The sequence below is a fragment of the Ceratotherium simum genome, chromosome 23, assembly GCF_057802395.1.
Source record: "Ceratotherium simum simum isolate JZ-2026a chromosome 23, ASM5780239v1, whole genome shotgun sequence".
Lineage (NCBI taxonomy): Eukaryota > Metazoa > Chordata > Mammalia > Perissodactyla > Rhinocerotidae > Ceratotherium > Ceratotherium simum.
Genome location: NC_141922.1, coordinates 10,324,245 through 10,346,655, shown reverse-complemented (window position 1 = coordinate 10,346,655; position 22,411 = coordinate 10,324,245). Strand labels below are relative to the sequence as shown.

Here is a 22,411-nt window from a genome sequence, read left to right as displayed (position 1 = left end):
GGATGCCCCTGAGGGGCTGAGATAGAGCAAGCTCTAGAGTGCAGGGGGTGGAATTAACTTCTAATAGCTGACCTTCCTCTGTTTAGGAGAAACAAAGAGGGAAAGATGGGATGATTCATAGAGAGTGGAGAGGGGGACAGGGAGTTGATGCAGATGCTAATAATGGTCCCCCTTTTCTCTGGGAGGCAAGAGGTCAGGCACTTGCTGAGAGTACAAGCGTTGTGACTATGCCTGCGCCTGGAGAGTGGCAGTCTTGGGAGCAGTGGTTGTGGAGAATGGAAGAGAGAGATGACTAAGCTCTCAGGTTTTGTTGAGAGCTCAGTTGAGGCTGAAGACCCAAACGCTGTAAAAGCACCAATTTGTTGGTCTGTGGATGTTTCTTTAGCTGTGCTCAGCAGGCCAAGACAAGGTGCGAGAAAGCAGGCCCATTGCATTAATCAGACTGGGAAGGAAGGGAGCTGAGGGCATTGGTAAAAGGGAAGTTGAAACGATGGGCCGATGGCAGGCCTTGGTTTATGATAAGCCAGTGAAGATGGATAACGTGGAGGCGGTCAGAGAGTAGAATTGGAATTAAAGAGGTGGTTTTAGTGGGATAAAGTGTGAAAATGTTGGGAACAAAAAGGGTTGTAGGATGTAACAGCAAGTGGAATTGAGAAAAACTAAGATTTAAATGGTGCCACGACACCATGCCATGACAGGGTTTGGGAGGTGGTGGTCGAGGGACTGGGCTAGAGTGAGTGGAAATAAAGGTCTCTGGGATTGAAGAGGTCAGGAGACTGAGACCAGAGTGTTGAATGGGCCATCTACCTTCCCCATCAATGATAAAGTCACCCAAGATTTTAGCAGGAGTTGAGGTGGAGATGAAAATTATGAGCTGGCTGGCAAAGAATTTGAAGAATGCAAGAGAATGATCAGGCATCCCCACTTGAGGGTGATGAGAAGGATTAGAAGGTTCCAGAAGGTTGTGACCCAAAACAGGGGCAGGGGACATTATGGTCATGGTAAGGACCCTGGTTTCCAGGGCACAATATTGGGAAAGGATGAGACAGGTCCAGGGGTTGGTTAGCTGTGACAGCAATGAGATGGTCTCAGAGAGGTGGGAGCAGCCGGAGGCTGGATCAGGGGCAAGACAAGGCCACGTCGGTGTAGAGAAGACAGGCTGGGCTTACATTCTACTCCTGGATTGGAGGACAGCTCATGGTTGCCAACTTTTCATTCTACCAAGTAAGAACAATTTTTAAAAAACAAAACAAACTAATCAGCGCCATTTTGTGAAAGGACTTTAACGTGCCAAGTTAGGAAGGGCAACTATCAACATATCATAAAATTACAATATTTTACCCTCCAGATGGCTTCTCCCAGATTACTCCTCATTCCTGGAAAAAGCACAAAAACTTCCTGTTTTCAAGTTGCCTGTTGGATTTTTGGTTCCCAGAATGTAGACCCTTATCTCTAGTGGCACATAATGACTGAACCCATGACCCTCCTCAGCCTCTGCCTTCTAGACCTGGGGTCAGCAGACAACAGCCTACAGCCTGTTTTTGTCTGACCCATGAGCTGATAACAGGCCTCAGACATTTTTAAAGGATTGTAAAAAAATATATAGAAATATATGCAACAGAGAACGAACGTGGTCAGAGAAGCCTAAAGTATTTACTATCTGTCTTCTAACAGAAAAATCTTAACGACCTCTGTCCTAGCCTAAAAAGTTACTATCTTCTCTGTCCTTCCTCCCAAGTCCCTGAATCATTTGAATGGTCTTTTCTGATCCTCCTGGGCCGCATGACCAGAGCTATGTCCCTCTGGGTGACAATCTTGACCAGGAAGGTGAAAGGGTGCCACCAGTCGTATCAGTACTATTAATGTTCATGTTTTGGTTGAAAATGCCCTGTTTTACAAGTGACAGCATATATGCTGTTGTGATTCAGCAACATGGCACAAAAGTAGGAGCCCAGGCACTGGAGGTGGACATGCAGGGGTCAAATCCTTAACAAGTGTTACTGTGCACTTCACACACTCCAAGCAGTGGGCTGCATTGACCCATCCAGCTCTCGCCCTGTGTCCAGAGCTCGCTGACTTTTTTACACCATGACATACACTGGGGACGATGACATCTACATTGGGGTAACCAAATGAGGGGATCAGTGCTAGCTGCCTCCACCCCTCCTCTCCCTGGAAGTGTGGAAAGATTAACGGCAAACTGTGACCTTTACCACATGGGAAGCTCTGCTCTATGACACAGATGACGTGACTATTCCAGTTTATAGATTAAAACAAAATAACAATGATTGACACTTAGAGTGTAATTTACCCAAAGTCAGAGCTGGCAGTGGGCAGAATGGATTTGGCCAGGCAGAGTGCCCCCGGAGCGGTCCCTCCTTAAAACATGTAAGGCTACTTCTCTGAGCAGGGGAGACCAGAACAGCCGTGTCCCACGGCTGTGTGTGGATTAAATGAGATAACATATGTAGCATATCACAATGTGTGTGGCAGATAGGAAGTGCTTAGTAAATGTTAGCCATGGTCATATGTATTATTTTACATGATAAGAATTCTCATTAGGATTAGCATTTTTAGGCCAGAATACAACAGGGGGCAGAGCAGGCTTCTGTGAATCATCAAATGGATGTTTTTACTGAGTACTCACTCACTGTGTTAGTTTGTTAGGGCAGCAGTAACAAAATACCACAGACTGGGTGGCTTAACAGTCTGGAGACTGAAAATCCGAGATCAAGGTGTTGGCAGGGTTGGTTCCTTGAGGGCTGTGAGGGAGGGATCTGTTCCAGAACCTTCTCCTTGGCTTGTAGATGGGTCTTCTTCCTGTGTCTTCACATCGTCTTCCCTCTGAGCGTGTCTCTATTTCCAAATTTCCCCTTTTTATCAGGACACGAGTCATTTCGGATTAGGGACCATTCTAACGACCTCATTTTAACTGGATGACCTCTGTAAAAACCCTCTCTCTAAATGAGGTCGTATTCTGAAGTAGTGGGGGTGAGAACTTCAAAGTATGAATCTTGGGGGGGACACGATTCAGCCCATAGCGCTCACTGTCATCCTCCTGCTAAACTCTGGAGACGCAAAGTTAAGAGGGAAGCGTGTCCGCTGGAGACCTCAAAACAGGTATTTGGAGGCCAAACAAGTAACTTCGTCTGTAGGTGTTTTTCTAGTGTTATAAAAGATAAAAGGGGCCCAGTAGGGTCTGCTCTAAGTGTAAGGCATTTCTCTCTGAAGTCATGCTAGACCACAGGCAGCTCTGGTCCCATTTTCATCTTTCAAATGATCACCAAATAACAAGGGTGTTTTTTTTTCCCTCTGTTATCAAAGGAACATCTGTTTTTTTCTGAGTGCTAACGAGGCCAAAAATAGCCCAGTGTGACGTGGTTCTCACTTGAAAGACGGTGTTGGTGAGAAATCAGGATGTCTGAGTGTTGGCCCTGTCTGATGATGACTGCACAGGGGACCCTCCCACCAGCCAGTGCCTTGTGGCCATTGAGCTGCCAAGGCAGCAGCAGCGGCGAGTCTGTTGTCTCTGCTTACGCTCAAGGTCCCGCGGTTTGCTGATGCCTGAAAGGCTTTTCCTGCCTGAAAGTCTTCAAAACCTTGATGTTTTGCCCCAGCCAGCCCTCCTGGGCATGGAAACCACCTCCAGTATTTCCTCAAGCTTTTTCCCTATTCGGCGCCAATCACTTTGATAAGTGCCAAGTTGCTGACAGGAATTCTTTTGTGTTCTGAGGGCAACGAGAAGAGTAAGGATCCTGCATTCTTTTGGAACTCAGAGCTTACACTCATTGTTATCTTTATTCTCTGTGATTCTTAAGAAAATCCTATTTTTACATTTTTTTCATTTAAAAAAATGGGTCTGTGATGATTTGAACGTTGGAAAGAAGGTTTGGCATTTGCTACTGTATGACATTTCTGCACTTTGATCTGATTCAAAAATGTTGAAAGGCACTTTGACCTTGTTTTTTTCAAATGAGAAAGATGAGGGCCCGAGCAGGAACTCATCTTTAGTTACCCACCAGCAAGTGACAGAATTCTCCCGACTGTGTCAACAGGCCTGCTGTGATGTGGGGGGTTTTTAGCTATTTTTAACGGTTGAAAATACTCTATCCAAGCCTTGAAATCAAATCAAACATTTCCCCCTTTAACTGATGTCTGGAAAGGAGGCAAGGAAGGCAAGAAGTCAGGAAGGCAGGAAAGAAGGCAGGAAGGGAGGAGGGAGGGAGGGAAGGAAGGAGGGAGGAGGAAAGAAGAAAGGAAAGGGAATTAAATAGGGTTTTCCATATATTGATGGCAAATTAAATTTCAAATATATTTTTGTCCAACAATTTTTTTTTTTTTTTTTACTTAGTCTGTGTTAAAAGGGAATATATTCTTTCTGGAAGGGAGTAGAAGTACCTCAGTGTCACTCAGAGGCCTGCCTGTGCTGAGGTTGCAGCCCCTGCTGCCCCAGAGTCGTGCAGTGGCCCGAGCTGCCCCCATCTGCTGTCTGCTCCTCTGCTGCACCCCCACATCCCCTCTGCTCCCTCACCCCCCCACCCCCACCCCCCGTCCACCCTCAGCAACTCTGTGGCCCACCGTGGAATATAACACTACAGGGCTGTCCTGGGTTCAAATGCTCACTTGCTGCCTTTCAGCTGTGTGGCCTTGGGCAAGTCATAGGCCCTCTCTGGCCTCACTTTTCTCTTCTGTAAAATAGGGGCAACATTTGTTCGTCTCAGTAGATTATCGTAAGACAGAATCAGACACTCTTTACCTGAGTTTTTAAGCACTAGATGGCAGTGCTTGTTGCTCCTGTATCCTGCCCCAGAGCAAAGGGGCTTCGTGACATTGGTGAGTCTCTCTTCCCTTCAGGGCCACCGTTTCCCCTCTGCTAACAGGCAGGCAGGGCCACTTACCTCCGTGGGCACGTTCTCCTCCGAGGTCTTAGGACCTGCTGGTGAACGATGTCATACTTAGGTTGTCTTTATAGTAGGAAGGAATCACCAAGAGCCTTCCCCACCGCAGTGCAGGGTCGGGCCAGGGCTGAGAGGGAGGCATTTGCTGCTGGGAAGGAGGGCTGGTCTGTCAGTCACAACCTCAGTGAGGAGGGCCCAGGCCACAGTGAGGAAGAATGGAAACAGTGCTGGCCGGATCTGAGACCAGGCTCTGCCCTTGACCCTGGGGAGTGCCTTGTGGTCCTGAGGAGTGCCCTGTGACCTTGGGACTGCCTCTATGACCTTGGGGAGTGCCCTGTGTCCTTGGGGAGTGCCCTGTGACCTTGGGGAGTGCCCTGTGACCTTGGGGAGTGCCCTGTGACCTTGGGATGCCTTTGTGACCTTAGCAAGTGCCACTGTGAACTTGAGGAATGCCTCTATGACCTTGGGGACTGCCCCTGTGACCTTGGGGAGTCCACTGTGACCTTTCCTCCTGTGGCTCAGTGTCCCTATCTACTATGGGGTGGGTCGATGTGAGTTTACCTAAGTAACTCAAATCACATAGTAAAGAGATTCCTCTTTTCACTTCTTATGGTTACACGATGACATGTCTGGTGTGTGGGCGAGAGTGGGGAGCACCCAGGCCCACCCTGTAAAGGGGAGAGGGGCACGATGTAGCTGGAGACCTGAGCAGACTTGCCCTGCTGACCACAAGTTTGCCTGTTACCCCGAGGACCGTAGGCAGTGAGAGCCGTCATCAGATTTGGAGGTGACCCTGGCTGCAGTGTGAGGTGGCGAAGCTGGTGACAGGATCTCAGTTACTGGAGTGTCAGTAACAGGCGTGAAATTGACGAGGTCAGAATCCGGATGGAAAAGAGGGGCTGAGAAAGCAGAACTGACAGGATGAGGAGGGATGAGGATGACAGGATCTCTGATCAACAACAGGGTGCGTGGTGGAAATGTTCCCTGAGGGAAATAGAACACGGTGTGGGGTGCAGAGCAGGATTAGGGGGCAGTGATGCGTCATTTTGGGATGTACTGAGCTCATGAAACCTTGAAACGTTGCCTGTATAAACGTGGCTGTTCCCAGCAGCAGGTCTCCTGTGGAAACGGAGGCCCTTGGAGCACTTCCCCTGGTGTGTCAGTCAGGCCCATTCCTCCAGGGTTTTGAAAAGATAGTGATGGAAATGCAGTGTGAGCCTAGCAGCTTGACCCAGAGACAGTGAGTGGCTGTTTCACTAAGTCCTCTCCCCAAGTCCGTCTGCTCTGCACTCAACAGTTCATGTCTAGCTGCTCCTTCACTCCTGATTACCACCCTGGGAGAGAGGATCTCATAACATCCCCATTTTGCAGATGAGGCAACTGAAGCTCAGAGAGGGGGAGTGGTTGCCCAAAGTTGCAGAGCTGTTAAGTGGAGGAGGCAGGATAACCTTGAGGAATCTGTCTGTTTAGCCAAATATATCTCATTTACGACATATGCTCAGAGTCAACCGTTAGTTACAGCTGCTGGATCTGTCTGACCCATTCTCTGGTTTCTGGCAATTTCAGGGGCAGGCCCATCACCCCCCTGTATTCTTCCCTAACCAGCAGCGGCTCCTGGGGAGTTCCCTGAGGGCTGTGGGGTCTAACACAACTAGAGAGCATGCCAGGGTGCTGAGGGGCAGCGAAGCCCTGGGTACTCCAAGGAGAGTCATTCTAGATGACCAATCATCCTCTTCTCTTTCGCTGGTCTCCTCTCTCTCCTGCTCCCTCTTCTCCCTGCTCTGGGGAAAAAAAGACTAGTTTCCTGACTCAAAGGGGCTCAGAGCAGAGGAGCTGATGAGCTCATCTATAACAAGATGTCAATGGCCCCATGTCGTCTACTTAGATGCATTGTGTGTATTAGAGACCCAGAGCAAGGGCTTAACATAAAGACATGACTTTTTTATGTGTGTGTGAGGAAGATCAGCCCTGAGCTAACATCTGTTGCCAATCCTCCTCCTTTTGCTGAGGAAGATGGGCCCTGGGCTAACATCCGTGCCCATCTTCCTCTACTTTATATGTGGGACACTGCCACAGCATGGCTTGATAAGCAGTGGGTAGATCCGTGCCCGGGATCTGAACCTGCGAACCCTGGGCTGCCAAAGCGGAGAGCGCAGACTTAACCACTACGCCACCGGGCTGGCCCCAAGACATGATTTTTAAAGTTCTGAGTTTCTCAGAGTAGTTAAGGAACTTGCCTAAGGATACACAGTATTAGACCGAGTATAAGAACTGTCTCTTTTCACTAGCCTAAGCTGTTTCTCCAGCAGTTGTGGCCGAATCACAGAAAACCAAAAGGAATATCTCAGAGACTGTGTACGGCAGTGGTTCTCAGCTTGGCCGTGTGTCAGAGTCACCTGGAAAGCTGATAAGGGTTACAGAGACCTAGGTTCATCGACATGGGAATCTTGCCTAGGTTTTGGGGTTTGTACTAAGTTCTTTGAGTGACTCTGATATTCACCAGAATTTGAGAACTACTGATGGACAGTAGGAAGGAGCCTACACTTTTTGCCTAACGAGCCTATTTTTCCAGGCTTCCACTTTTTGCTGTTGGGTATTGTCCTGGGAATGTAGGAGTCCAATCAGTAGTTGTTGAATGAATAGATGGATGAACAAATACATAACAAATCAGTTAACACAGAGGATTGCCTAACTTGAGCTCCACTGAGGCTTGTTGTCGCTAAGTCTGCAGTCTGTTTAGGGCCGGTTTTCAGAGCAGCCACACAGAAAAAAGCCTGAGTTTCATGTCTGTGTATTACATCGAGAGTGACGTGAGGGTCCCGTTGGAAAAGAAATGCATGCAAATAAATAACTTTCCTTTGGGTCAACAATAACCATTTTTAAAATACAATGGAAAAAATCCCATTTCATTCTTAATGGCATCCCAAATTAAACACGATAAAATTAAAAATCTTCTTCTCAGACTAATTTTTAACTTTAAGACTGTTCCAATTGATATCCCAAAGGAGATTTCTTGAAACTTGTCAAAATGGTTTGGAATTTCATCTGATAGAATAAATAGCCAAAAATAGCCAAGAAATATTTTTAACAGAAAAGTAATACAGGAAGACTTTTACAATGATAACATGTATTATAAAATGACTACAGTTTAAGTAGTGGGAAGGTAACAGAAGTAACAAAGAGGTGAATGGAAAAAACAGATACCCACCAAACAGAATTCATTTGCATCTAAGTACTTAATATGTGAGAAACATGGCATTTCAAATTCAAGGGAGATGACTTCTTTTAATAAGTGATACTGGCATTGCAATTTATAAAATATATTTTAAAGAAAATAAACCTCAACAAACCAGAGGTGCTGCTTTTTTCCAGGAAGACTGAAAAAATAAGCGTATTAGCCAAAAAGTTTAGGATCCTTCCTACTGTCCACCAGTAGTTCTCAAACTCTGATGAATATTAGAGTCACTCAAAACCTGCTACCCCCTCGTTCGTCGGGAGAAGAGGTCTGGCATTGTAGGGAACTGTGGTTTCTCTACCCGAAGGAGCTGGGCTCAAACCCTAACACTGCCACTTATCAGCTAAGCCCTTTGGATGTGTTACTGGATCTCAGTTTCCTCGTCTGTACAATGTGCACAGTAACGGTGCCCACACGTGGGCTATGGTGAAGATTAAATGCAATGGTGCTGCAGGTTCTTGGCAGATAGTAAACTCTTGTGAAATGCTACCAAGATCCCCCAGATTTCACGCTTCATCACGCTTTTGCATTCACAAAGAACTCGTTCTCAGAACTTTCACGGGGTGCATGAACCCCAGGTGTTGGATTCTGCACGGCAGCAATGGCTTATTTGGGTGATCCCTGCCGGCTGGGGAAGGGGGACACATGGAGGGTGTGGCAGACACGTGGCTCCAGGCCCTGGGATGGCGACAGATGAGCTGGCTCTCACTTTGGAGAGGAAATTCACCCTTCAATTATGGCGCTTTCCCCCAGACATCAACCTAAATGCAGAGTGCGGCCAAAGCTTCCATTTTAAGACCATAATTGGCAAGTTTGGTCCTGAAAGCCCATCATAACTCTTCTCTGAAATTGCAGTGTACTCACCATCTAAAAACATGCCACTCAGTTTGATCGTGTTGCAAAAATGCCACTTGTACTGACCATGAAAATAGCAACATGTGCAGCATGCTTAAGAAAATGAAAGCCCAGGGTCTCTGGCAGGGAAGCCAGGTCCCATGTTCAGAAGGACACAGCTCCTGATTCTGAGATGGCCCTGCAGCTCCAGGAGGAGAATGGAGGTCCCCCTCCCTCTTGTGGAGTCCATGTGAAATCTGGTTGCATTATCATCTCTGGATAAACTTTTTTCCTCTCTTTTTTCTTTTTTCGTTAAAAAACAAAAGGGTAGTGGGGGCTGGCCCGGTGGCGCAGCGGTTAAGTGTGTGCACTCTGCTTCGGTGGCCCGGGGTTCGCTGGTTCAGATCCCGGGCGCGCACCGATGCACCGCTTGTCAAGCCATACTGTGACGGTGTCACATATAAAGTAGAGGAAGATGGGCACGGATGTTAGCCCAGGGCCAATCTTCCTCTGCAAAAAGGGGAGGATTGGCGTTGGATGTTAGCTCAGGGCTGATCTTCCTCACACACACACAAAAAAGGGTAGTGATGCTAGATTGTTATGCTACTTTATTTACCATTCTAATATTAGTGAACCTCCCAGTGCTCTGGGTGTCAAAGACAGGTTTGGGATAAAAAGGACAGGCTTCCCCATAGAGCTGAGAGCATGGTGCTATTGAAGACAGTGACCTTTTCACACCTGGGGATAATTTTCCGGAAAGGATGCTCAGCTATGTAGAAAGCTCAGAGGGGATGGAAGGAGCGTTGGCTTAGAGCCAAGAGGCCTAGGTCTCTCTCTGGCTCAGTCACTGTCCCCCTCTGTGTTCTTGGAAAGTCATGTAACCCCGCCCAACTTCCGACTCCTCATTTGTGAAGGAGGTGTCAGAGCCCCTCGTCCGGGGCGCTGCAGGGATCAAATGTGGGGATGTTTTATAGACGAGGAAACTGAGGCGATGGAGGAACACCCGCAAAGGGCTTAGCTGATAAGTGATGGTGCTTTGTAAACTGTAAAGTGCGACACCTAAGATTGCCCTAGTGTTCTGCCAGCACAAAGTAAATACTCACAAATATTTATTATATGGACAAACTACTGTGGTCTTATGAAAAAAAAAATGTCAGAGTTAAGTGAAAAAAAGACAAAAGTCAAAAAGCAAAAATAAGTAAATAGAAAGATCTTTGCCATTAACTATCAATGATGCACCCACTGCACAGCTCTCTGGAGTGTTCTAGAATCAGCACTACCAAATGATCACAGAGGCCTATGGTGGGAGGCAGCATTTTGCCCTCTGGAGGGCTATTTGTGGACGGAATAAAGCACCCATCGACCTAGACCCTCAGTCGTTCCTCTTAGTGGAAGCTAGAGCCCCCTGCTGTGGGTCACCTCTGTCTCACAGGGACGCAGGGGCTCTGGCAGATCTCCTCACCTCTGCCAAGCATCTCCTTGGCATCTACGCCCGGAGGCCCTTCCCTCTTGCTGTGACAGGACGTCCTGTGTACAGGACGGTAGAGCAACGGAAGGACACAGGCTCTGTGGATGCAGTGACCTAGTTTCAGTCTTGTTCTGTCTTATGAACCATGTGCTCCTGGGCAAGCCATTTCACCCTCTCCATGCCTCATTGTCTTCATCTTTAAAATAGGACATCTTATCTGAGGTTCCAGGAAACAGACGCTGCGGTGGAGATGCGCATGCACGAAGTTTAGGGCACAGCGCTCTCGGGAGCGAGCCCTGTAAGGAAGCGAGGGGCAGGATTAGGCAGGGAGAGGGTAGAACTTCCATGCAAAGTGAACGAGGGCCCCTTCAGAGCCCATTTGGAGGCAAGGGTGCCGGGCCTTTGTGGATCCACGTGGACAGGTTTTTGGACCAAGACTGACCTTGGAGAGGGGAGGCAGATCGCCTAGGCTGAAGGCAATTCCAGGAGAGGGACTCAGCTGGGAGCGCCAGCCACCAACTTCCCCACAGTTGGGGAAGGGAGAGCCTCGGTCCTGAAGGCGGCCTGGGCAGCACACCACGGTGCCCTCTGTGGAAAGCAAGGGTCCTTTCTCACTCCGCAGGCTGGGGGAGGATTAAATGATGGCGTGTCTGTGAAGACCTACACACAGGACCACATAACACATGCTGATAGGCCTGTTATTGTCATTGTCACCCAGCATTATTCTAATTAATGCATTACGGCCACTGCATCACGATGTTCGCCCTGTCTTTCTGACTTCTCTCCCGTCATACTGTGAGCTGCTTAATAGAAACACCCAGGCTTTGTCTGTTTGTTTTGTTTTTTACCTTTGTATCCCTAGACTTGAGCACAGAGCTTGGCTCATCAAAAACTCTTAAAAAATCGCTGTAGAATGGACAGTTGGATAAAGGAAGGGGTCACCCGAGAATGGAGACCACAAGGAGGGGGCTCTGGGCTGCCCTTTGGGGGCATCGGGTGGCACTCCACTCTCTTCCTCATGCCCCAGGTTACTGTCCCCTGCTTTCTCTCCTAGTCGCTCTGGATGCGTGGCAGTCCCTGGCCCTCTCTTCAGTAGTTGTCGATCCGTCCATCAGGAACTTCGATGTTGCCCACATCAGCACTACTGCTACCAGGAACTTCTCTGCTGCCCGAGACCTCTGCTTGTTGGGTAAGGGGAGTTGCCACCCCCTGGATAGGGGGGTCTTATTGAGATGAGGACTCTCTCACACCAGCGCTGCTCAAGATTCTGACCTCAGAGACACACAGGAGACCCCAAGATAACCTGAGGTGCCTGGCAGGAAGGAGTCAACCTGGGGGAGAAGACCTCGGCTGGGCTCTCCTCTGCAGTCTGCTCGTCCTCCTGCAGGGCCAGCGCATGGCCAAGGTCTCCCAGGGGATAAGCCAGCCAGAAACTGAGCGACATTGGACCAGGTCAGAGGAAGATCAGAGGAAGGATCTAGGGGGTTAGTCTGAGGCAGAGGAGATGTGTGGAAGCTGTGACAGCTGTCCTTAGGTTACAGATGGGCCATCAAGACGAGGAGGAAGTATTCTTGTTCTGGCCAGGCTCATGGGGCAAACCTAAGTCCTAGGGGTAAAACTCAAATTTCAAGACACATTTTTCAGTGCAACATGAGGAACTTTCTAATAGGCAAAGCTGTTCACAGATGCATACTTCCTTTAGAGAGTTTCGGTCACTGGTAGTTAAACAAAAGCTAGGTGACCACATGATAAGAATGTTCTACAAAGACTTTAACTTCTGAAAGAGGCTGAGGTTACATAACATTTACACTTTTCCAATTCTGAAAATCCATGAATCTCCTCCTCCACAAGTTTGGATAACAATATGCACATCTTACGGACAGGGCCGTCATGTACAGATGTACAGGTTGTGCACTGCACAACTCTGGGTGGTGCCATAGCATAGAAACTGGGCTATGAATAAGGCCTTTAGGCAGTGCACAGCTTGCTCAATCAAATGAAGCAGCACTATTTTCAGAGCTGTTATCAGGACTGAATATGCTGAATGCCATGAATAATTTAAATTGTCTAGTGCAGGACCTGGCACACATGGGAAAGAATATAACACCTGATGGAATATGGTGGGTATGGTGGAAAAGGGGGTCAGAGGGAGATGAGGCTGAAGGGGAAGGCAAGGGCTCGAGCATGGGGAGCTTTGTCTGGTATAACTTCATCCTGAGGCCAGTGGGGAGCCATGGAGATGCTTTAAACAGGGCAATGACAAGAGCACATTTGTGAATAAATAAACAACCAAAAACCTGACTGTTGTAGGGAAAATAGATTGATATAGGAGGCTTGGGTCCCTCACCACCACCATTTTATTCCCAGCCCCTGGCATAGTGCCTGGGATGTATAGTAAGTGGTCAAATGAATAAGTGGTGAAGGCATGGATGGATGGATGGATGGATGGATGCATGCATGAATGCGTGCATGCATGGATGGATGAATGCATGGGTGCGTAATTGGATGGATGGATGGATAAATGATGCACGGGTTTATTTGTAGATTCATGATACATGATTTGATGGAAGGATAACTGTCTGGCTTATCCCTTGGAGACCTTGACTATGGGTTGACCCTGAAGGAGGATGAAGAGACTGTAGAGGAGAGTCCACCCAGGGTCTTCTCCCCCAGGTTAATTCCTTCCTGCCAGGTACCCCAGGTTATCTTGGGATGGATGGATGGGTGGGTGGCTGGATGATACATAGATTCATGGATTTATAATTGAATGGATAGATGGATGCATGATGCATGGATTCATGGATGCATGATTGGATGCATGGATGGATGCATGACTGAGGTGACATCTCTGATGCCCAAGCCTCACTCTTCTCCCTCTACTCCACAGAGTGTTCCCGTCACCAGGCCTGCCTTGTCACCACTCTGCAGACCCGACCTGGTGCTGTGAGGTGTGTGTTCTATGCTGATACCCAGAGCTGCACACACAGCCTGCAGTCCCAGAACTGCCAACTTCTGCTCCGTGAAGAGGCCACCTACATCTACCGGAAGCCCAGTGAGTGCAGGCCTGTGTCTTTGCAGCCATTCCCAGGAGCCTGAGTATGGCTGGGAGGGACTGTCCGGGCATGGGTGACTCGTGCGCAGTGGTTTTTGAGGTTCTTAAGAGAAAGTCGGCCAAAGTTATCCTGGGCTAGGTGGGACTCATCTGGCATGGACTGAAGGAAGGTGGAAAACCCTACTTCTAACCTAGAACTTCTCTGTACTGCCTTTATTCATTTATTTCTTTGAATTTATTTCTTTGAATCATTTTAGCCTTGGAGTTTTTTAGTAAAATAGTTAAATCAGCCACTTTTTACTACTGTTTTGTAGTTCAGAAGGTTGTTTCTCTTGCCTTAGCTCATTTGATCCTCACGCTATCCTGTGAGGTGGCAACATAAGGGTTTTATCTCTGACTTAGAGATCAGGAGACTCTGGCCCAGAGAGGTTAAGTTAATTCTCTGATTTCACACAGCTAGTGAAGACAGAACACAGGAAACTCGAGCAAGGTCTCCTATCTCTAGATGCAATCCTCTCCCACAAAACCATGTTGCCTGACTACCACGTCACAATCACTCCAGAGAGGGCAGCTGTTCCCGGCTCAGTTTCGTTTAAAAACGTCCAGTAAGGTGCTGTCATGTGTCAGACATTGGGTTAGGTGCTGGGGACGCAGGGATGAAGCAGACCAGGGCAGAGCACCATGTGAATCCACCACTGAGGGGAGAAGTAAGGGCTGTGGCACAGCAAACATGGGAGCTGGGGGTCTGGGGGATGCACCCCCTCCCTAGACACGCTCACTGGAGGAAATTAATAACTTTTTAAAAACGTGGGCCATTCCTCCCATCTTGTCTTCTAGAGCAGAGGCCAGCAAACTTTCTCTGTAAAAGGCTAGATAATAAATATTTTTAGCTCTGTAGCCACATGTCTCTGTTATAAGTGCTCAGCTCTGCCTTTGCAGCAGGAAAGCAGACACAGACTGTTGGCAAATCACTGGGCGTGGCTGTGTGCTAATAAAACTTTATTTACAAAGTCACAGAACAGCAAGATTTGGCCCCGCCCCAACCTAGGGTGTTGATGGTCCTTCAGGCCTGTCTTGATCAGGCTGTATCCTCCTCCCTGCGCCCTCCTCAACCTCGGCTTTCAGGCCATAAGAATGCCCCCAGGCCTGGGAGTATTGTGATTCTTCTATGCGGAGAGCTTGGGCCTTGGATCTCAAGTCTTGTCTTCTATCTGGACATTTACATTATTTAGTCGAGTCAGAGAGATTGCAATAGTATGTTTCACCCATAGTGTGTCTAATCTGTGTGGTAGTCCTGCTGAAGTTGGAGGGCTGAGTTCTGTAAAACAAATTAGACCGCTCGTCTATCCATTCCGTGTAACCCAAGTTCAATGTGAAATGCTCCCCTCGGGCAGAAGATGCATGCCCGTATGTATCTACATAGGCATTGTTGGTTTGCCCCTAATGTACATATAGAGCTACAGATAGTTTTCTTAACCCAGGGAGTCACATGGCCTAAATATGTGAGTATTCTGGAAAGAATCCACCATTTCTGCAAAAGATTTGAAAAGGGAGAGCTGCACATCTAACATTTTCCCCATGTTGGATCTAGCTTAGTCTGGGATTCACTGGGCGGCCTCAGGAGGGAGGGTGGAACGCCGCTGTCCGTGGGAAAGCACGCTCGCATTCCCTCGAAATTCTTGAGCTCTCAGATTTTCTGTCTCTTCTCCCCGCTTTGGATGATGCCATGTTCAAGAAATGTGGCTGTTTCCTGCAGAGCAAAAAACCGACCTCAGAAGTTTCTGCTACGTTAGTGCCCACAGCCCTCAGTGTCTGCCCTAGACCCTGTGATTTGCAATTGAACAGGAAATCTTGTGAGAAGGGACTGGGGGGTGAGAGCGTCATGATTTGCGATGGAGGCCAGATTACAAAGCAGCAGCCAGTTCTTTCCATCCTGAGTTTCCATTTTGATTCTAACTCACACTCCAGTGTTTGTGCAGCAGAGAAGGTTTCAGTCACTGCTTTCTTTATTTTCTTTTCTTTTTTCTTTCCTTTTCTTTTCTTTCTTTCTTTTTCCTTTCCTTTCCTTTCCTTTCCTTTGTCCCTCTCTTTCTTTCTTTCTTTTTCCTTTCCTTTCCTTTGTCCCTCTCTTTCTCTCTCTTTCTTTCTCTCTTTCTTTCTCTCTCTCTTTCTTTCTTTCTTTCTTTCTTTTTCTCTCTCTCTCCCTCCCTCCTTCCCTCCCTCCCTCCCTTCCTTCCTTCTTTCCTTTCCTTTCCCCCCTCCCTCCTTCCTTCTTTCCTTCTTTCTTTCTTTCCTTCCTTCTGTCCCTCCTTCCCTCTTTCCCTTCTCTTCTTCCCTCCCATTCATTCATATGTTGAGCTCCTACCATTTGCCAGCCCCTGGGCTCCGAACATTACAGCATCACATTATTTATTCTTGACACCTTTGTGTTGTAGGGACTGCTGTTATTCCTGTTTCGCAGGTGGGAAACTTAAAGGTCAGAAGAATTATGAAGTTTTCCCAAAGTAGCTGGTCCACATCATGAAACACAGGTGTCCTTGACTCCCCGGGCCGTCCGTTGGTTCCTCCTCACCACGCTGACCCTCGGTGGTCGTGAACACACGTGGGAGTCATGAACACACGTCATATCAGGGTTTCTCAACCCCGGCACCATTGACATTTGGGCCTGGATAATTCTTTGCTGTGGGGAGCTGTCCTATCTGTTGTAGGATGTTTAGCAGCATCCCTGACGCCTACCCTACTAGATGCCAAAAGCTAGCATCTCTCTCCAATGCCTGTGCCAACCAAAAATGTCTCCAGACATTGTCAAATGTCCCCTGGGAGCAAAATCACCTCCAGTTAAACTATTGCTTATATCAAGCTCTTGAGGGATGGATAGACTTCTGCCTGCCTGTCTGTCTGCCTCCTCTCCAGTGTGCCTGTTTAGTCATTGCATATCTATGTGTGTTAGATAGAAAGGGCTGCAGAGGAGGCAGCCATGCTTTCTCTCTCAAGCAGCCGACAGCGGAGCCGAGCAAACCAAACACACCTGTTGGAAATAATAAGAGACTTTGCACACACACACACACACACACACACACACATTGAGAGACAGAGAGTATCTCTTCACCAGCATTTGTTTCCCTTGTGCAAGGCCCTAAGTCCTGTGGGGAATCAGACACACAGGCCTGTCTCAAGTCCCTGACGTTGGTATTTGGCACTGAGCCGGCGCCCAACAAAAGTTTATTGAATCAATGAGTGAACAAAAGAAAACGTAGTAGAGGAGATAAGACAGGGCTACAGAGGCCGAGAGTGTCTGCTGATTAGTGTTACAAGGAGGCGGATGGAAGGCCCTTCAGAGCCCAGGGCAGTGATGGCAGGCGGCAGCAGCCTAGACCTTACAGACCAGGTGGGATTCGGACACGATCAAGGGGAGGGCGGGTATTGCAGGCGTGGGCAGAGGCCCGGAGAGGGGCCCCAACCTGACCCTTGACCCCGTGTGGATAGGATGTGGTCAGAGTTGGGGTTCAGAGAGGTGTGGCTTTGAACCCTACATCACCTTGAAGTCCTGGCAGCCGCCCACTCTTGGTCCCCAAAACTATTTCCTCACCAGTGAACTGAAATATGGGCCCACAGTTCCTTAGCTGCAATTCTGAAATCCAAAAATCCTAAAAGTCAGAAAAATAACATTTTTTTTTTTTTTTGTAAGTTTGCATCAGACTCATTTGGTGGCAAAATCTGATCTGAAGTGATGGAAGAAATTATATTCTTTATTCATTTCTCTTAGTTTGAGTAATCCATCCTTTTCATCACAGAAATAATGGGTGTGTTTGGTGATGGGGCTCTACTCTAGACTTCCCAGGGAGAGCTGAACATTGCACGTTCTGTGTCCCTCTGTTCTTTTAAAAGTCCCATTAATTCTGAATTGCAGCTCGCGCCTGGCCACAGGGTGCTGAGTGAGGGGCTGTGGGCTGGGATCAGTCTCTACGGGAAGGGTTGATAACACACGTAGAGAAGGCGTTGGTGCTGCCCTCTGAGCAGATTCAGTGCTGGTAAAGATCAGCTGTCTTTGCTTTCTTTTTTCCCACCTTGAACTCTAACTTGACTAGATTTAAGCTATTGGGGTCTGAATGAATCTTCAACAATTTTTAAGTGCAAAAAGCAGTGTTTTGTTTGAATAGAGCACCCACTGTTCCCTCTGCCTCTCCTCCCCCACACTCCCCTCCCCACAGACCTCCCTCTGCCTGGCTTTGGGACATCTGCACCTTCTGTGACCATCGCCACCCACGGCCAGCTGCTGGGCAGGTCCCTGGCCATCCAGGTGGGCACCTCGTGGAAGCAAGTGGACCAGTTCCTGGGAGTTCCCTATGCGTCCCCGCCCTTGGCAGAGAGCCGCTTCCGAGCACCAGAGCCCTCGAACTGGATGGGGTCCTGGGATGCCAGCAAGCCACGGTAAGGGCTGAGCGGGGTACACTTGGGTAAACGCCCGGAGCATCCTCTCCTGTCCTAATCCTCAAAGTGGGGCAGAGCAGTGCATTCTAGTGTGAGTGGAGCATGGGGCGGGGGTGTATTAGTTGAAGTGGCATTACGGGCTCTCACAGATAAACATCCCGAATATCAGTGACTTAACCTTACTTTGCTCCTGTAAAGTCCATTTGGTGATGGAGGGGCTGGTGTGCTCTGCTGCATGCAGTGATTCGGGGACCCAGGCTGATGGAGGCCCTGCCTTCTTCAGCACGAACCTTCCTTGACATTGCATTTAGATAAGAGGCTGTGGAAGAGTCTGCAGGGGACATTTCTATGGGCCACGCCAGCATGGGGCACATCTGCCACTGCCACCAGGATCTGTCCCAGTGTCTGGAACTCAGCCTCCTGGCCACGTCTGACTTCAGTGGGGCTGAGAAATACAACAGAGAGGGACAAGTACATGAGCTGATGAAAAAGCTTTAGAAGCACTTTTTTTTCCCAAGTAGGGACAATATTAAAAGGAGTTTACAAAATAAAAAAAAAGCATCGATATCTTATCTTCTTCCTTCATCAAGTATTTTCGATTTCCCCCATTCCTCCCATGCATACACCACTTTAAATAGGTGACACACTGGAGGAGATTTTGTAATTTTCCTAACTAAAGCTTGTTCAGAGTACCCCTGGAAAGAGCACCCATCTTCTCTCTCCTTCTCCCCATCTGCGTTTGCCCTTCCAACAGGCTTCTTTTATGGCTCTGTCCTGAGTCATCTGCATCTTCCCTGTCCCTTGCCACCCACGACAGGCTGCCAGGCAGGTCCACAGGCCCAAGCCAGAAAGAGAGATGAACTGGGATGCTCTTGAATACTTCAGGCCCGGGAAGGTGAAGGCTAAAGTAGGCCAGTGGTAGTACGAATGCAGAAAGCTACGGATAAGTCTCCACCACTGAGAAACAAAGGAATAAACGTGCACTAACTAGAGCGCTTTGCCACGTTAGGATGTACCCATTTGACAGATGAGGGGGTTGAGTCACAGAGGCTTTTGAGTGGAGGGTAGTTGGAGGGCTTAGTTCATCAGAGCCCAGTGCTAATGAGGCTTGGGCGCTGAGTGGAGTCACTGTTTGGGTGGAGCACCATCATCCTCCATTAGGCGTGTCCCAGGCGTGGTCTCAGCTCTTAGGCCAGGAGAGGTTCACAGTGGCACACACGGACTCTGCACTGATGTAGAGAGCAGGTCGGACACCTCATCCGGCAACAGGTCTGCACACTTGGAGCAAAGAAGGGCCAAGGTCCTGAGTGGCATCCATTTTCCCTTTTCTATCTTGGGCACCCTTCTCTTTGGGTTGGCACCTTGTCCCTGGGGGATGTTCCTCCACAGGCCTGTGGCAGGTAGGGTGGTGGGCACCCTGCTGTTCCTTCCACTCACTTGCCACTCCCATCTCCCATTTCCTGAAGCTGCCTAGTTGCCGCAGAGCTGGTGGGACCCCAGGCCTCAGGAAGGGGGCAGTGGGCTCCGGCTACCAGTGGTTGGTGGGAAGGGGACATGTGCGTGTCCCCTTGGTTGTTTCCCCTGGAAGTCATACAGTCTGTATCTGCAGGGCCAGCTGCTGGCAGCCGGGCACCAGAACGCCCACGTCTCCCGGAGTCAATGAAGACTGCTTGTACCTCAACGTGTTTGTCCCTCAGAACGTGGTGAGCTCTGAAGCCCTCGCTGTGTTTGCCCCAAAAACCGCCTCCTAAGCAACCCTCTCTCCCCATGGCTGCCAGCAGTGTTCACTCATCTCCTCCGTGGTCCGTGTAGACTATGCTCCTCAGCACCATCCTGGCTGGTTCTCGGCTTCGTGAAGGCCTGAACTGCTGAGAGCAAGCAGAGGGGGCTCCTGGTCCGTCCATGGTCTCATGTGATCCTCCCCACATCCCCGCACCCCATCCATGCAGGGGGACGGTGCATGGTTATCCCCATCCACTTCTCTAAGAAATATTCATAATAGCCTGTGACAGGCCAGGACTCTTCCAGATGGGACACAGCTATGAACAAAACAAAGCCACTGCCTTCCTGGGATGGGGGGATTACACTTTGGTGAAGGGGCAGCAATAAACAGACAAGCAAATAAATATTGAACAACAAGCAAATAAATATTGAAGAAAAATACAGGGAGGAGGAAATACAAAGGGGCAGGAGGCAGTCAGGAGGTCCCGTTGGAGAGGGGCGTGGAGGAGGGAGGGTGTGAGCCACGCGGGTAGGTGAGGGAGCAGTGCAGGGTGGGGGCCCCTAGAGGCCAGAGGCTGGGGAAGTGAGGAGCCCAGATTCAAATTAGTCTGCAAATGAGGAAATGAGATCTCTCCTTGAGAAGACCCTGGGAGAGACCCCTCAGGAGCATTTCTTTGGAGCTTTCCAAGTGGCCTCTTATTTGAGTTAGGTTATGCCCATAACTCTGGTTATGCCCCATTTTGAAGCCTATATCTGTCTAAATAGTGGCTACAATCCTCATGTTGAATGTTTGAGTTTCCTGTTTTGGAGCAAGGGTCAGTGTGCATGAGAGTAAAAGGAACTAATGAGCTTTAGGAAACATGAGTTTCTGGTGAGGCCAACCCAGTGTTGACAGATCCCATGGTACATGTGACTGTGCCACCACTTCCTGGTCCCCTAGCCTGCTAGCAGCAAGAGTCAACTGTACTTTGGAGGTTTGATCACAGCTTAGCTGATCTGAGTGAGCTTTGTAATGAGGCCACCAAAAACGTGAGAGCTTTCATAGGCTGCATTAATAGAAGTATGGAGCCTGGAGTGAGGGAGGTGACAGAGTTCCATTCTGCCCAATGCTAGTCATACCATACTTGCAGATGCCAAATTAAGTTCTGGCTCCAAACCAGCCTGCTACTTACTACTACCTCACTGGCCTAGAGAAAGTTACTCAAGTTCGATGTGCCCCAGTTACCTCGACTGAAAGTGGAGAGAGAAATAGCATCTGCCTCATAAAGTTCTGGTGAAATTAAAAAAAACAATGCATATGTCCCAATTAATCAATGGATTCCTGCCACATACTAATTAATCAATGAGTGATTGATTAATTGATTAATCAAGGCTAATAGGAGACACATTGGAAATGGCAGTGAGTGGAACGGAGATCACGCCTAAAGGAATGAGGGTCATTCAGCCTGGAAGAGAAGAGCACTCTGTGGGCGGTGTAAGAGCCACTGACGATGTTGAACAGGTTGGGAGGAGGAGGGGGAAGGGGCAGGATGACCCTCCCTGGAGGCCTGTGCCCATCATCAGCTGGATGCCTCATGGCACACGGCCTATTGATCCTCCCAATGCCTCTCAGAGGTGTTATTCCCATCTTACAGATGAAAAGCCCAAGGCTCAGAGAGGTTAGGTGACTTACCTAAAGTCACTAAGTTAGTGAGTGGTTACTGCAGACTTGGTCATTTGGGCCCCAGAGTTCATAGCTGCGGCCAGTGGGTGGTGACCCACAAGCATATACCTTTGCTGTAGTGTGACAGTACTTTAGGGTTTACAGAGAGCATTTATATCTATGATGTCATTGGTCTTCACATCATCTCCTGCAGGAAGATATATATCCACATTTCAACATATATATTCTCCCTCCCCAATTTAAAGGTGCAGAAATGAGGCTAAGAGAGGATAAGTGCCTTACCTAAGAACACATAGCTGGGCTGAGTGGAGGCTTGATCCTCGTCTCCTGACTCTAAATCCAGTGCTCCGTCCCCCTAGGGAAGTTCCCAGTCGAGGAGAGCTGTGCCATTTCTGTCTTGGGCAGCTCCATCGTCCCGTCCTGGCCTCGGGGGAGGAGTGTTGATGCCACAGCCTGGGACGCCACAGCAGTGTATGGGCCCCACAGGGACAGACCCTGCAGAGGAGGGGCCAGACTCTTGGATCCTCCCTTCTGGCTGGTGGGGTTGAGAGGCCGAGAGCTGACCCTCAGGACCCCCACGCCCTGCCCTTGCTTCACCGACACTTGCTGGCAACAAGGCAAACAGCCTTCTCTCTTGCAGGCATGCTACCCAATAAAAATAACCCCAAGCGCTGTTGGGGGGGGATACATGGCCTGTCCTGACCTATCCGATAGCCAATGACAAATGAAGCTAAGGCCGCCTGAGCTGTTCTGTGGTGTTTAGAAAGGGCTCATATTTGAAGAATCAACAAGGGGTGACCCCTGAGAGATGGAATGTCACAGGTGGAACAAGCCAGGAGAGTGTGCTGGTAGGGGAGGCCGGGTCGGAATTTGGGGTCGGCCCCTTCCTCCCTGTGGGTGTTCTGAGAAGTTACTTCACCGCTCTGAGCCTCTGTTTTCACACCTGGAGAATGGGCGTGCTTGCCGTCATAGTGGCATCCACCATGTGGGGCGGGGGCTCTAAGAGGACGCTCTAGGGGAACTCACTTAGCGCAGCACCCATCAGGCAGGTCCTCAGTCAGTGTTTGTGGTCGGTGAGGAGGGCGTCTGTGTGTCGGAGCCTAGGGTC

At 48.9% G+C, this 22,411-nt stretch overlaps 1 protein-coding gene across 2 annotated transcripts in view; it reads left to right on the top strand.

Annotated features, from left to right (window-relative positions):
• The window catches only part of TG (thyroglobulin), a 262,905-nt gene that overhangs the window by 127,783 nt on the left and 112,711 nt on the right, over positions 1-22,411 (top strand). For both annotated transcript variants that reach the window (XM_087447433.1, XM_087447432.1), the window contains 4 exons: positions 11,490-11,624; positions 13,323-13,487; positions 17,699-17,918; positions 19,528-19,621. In XM_087447433.1, coding sequence (XP_087303559.1) covers positions 11,490-11,624; positions 13,323-13,487; positions 17,699-17,918; positions 19,528-19,621 — 614 coding nt within the window. The remainder of the gene's footprint in view (positions 1-11,489; positions 11,625-13,322; positions 13,488-17,698; positions 17,919-19,527; positions 19,622-22,411) is intronic.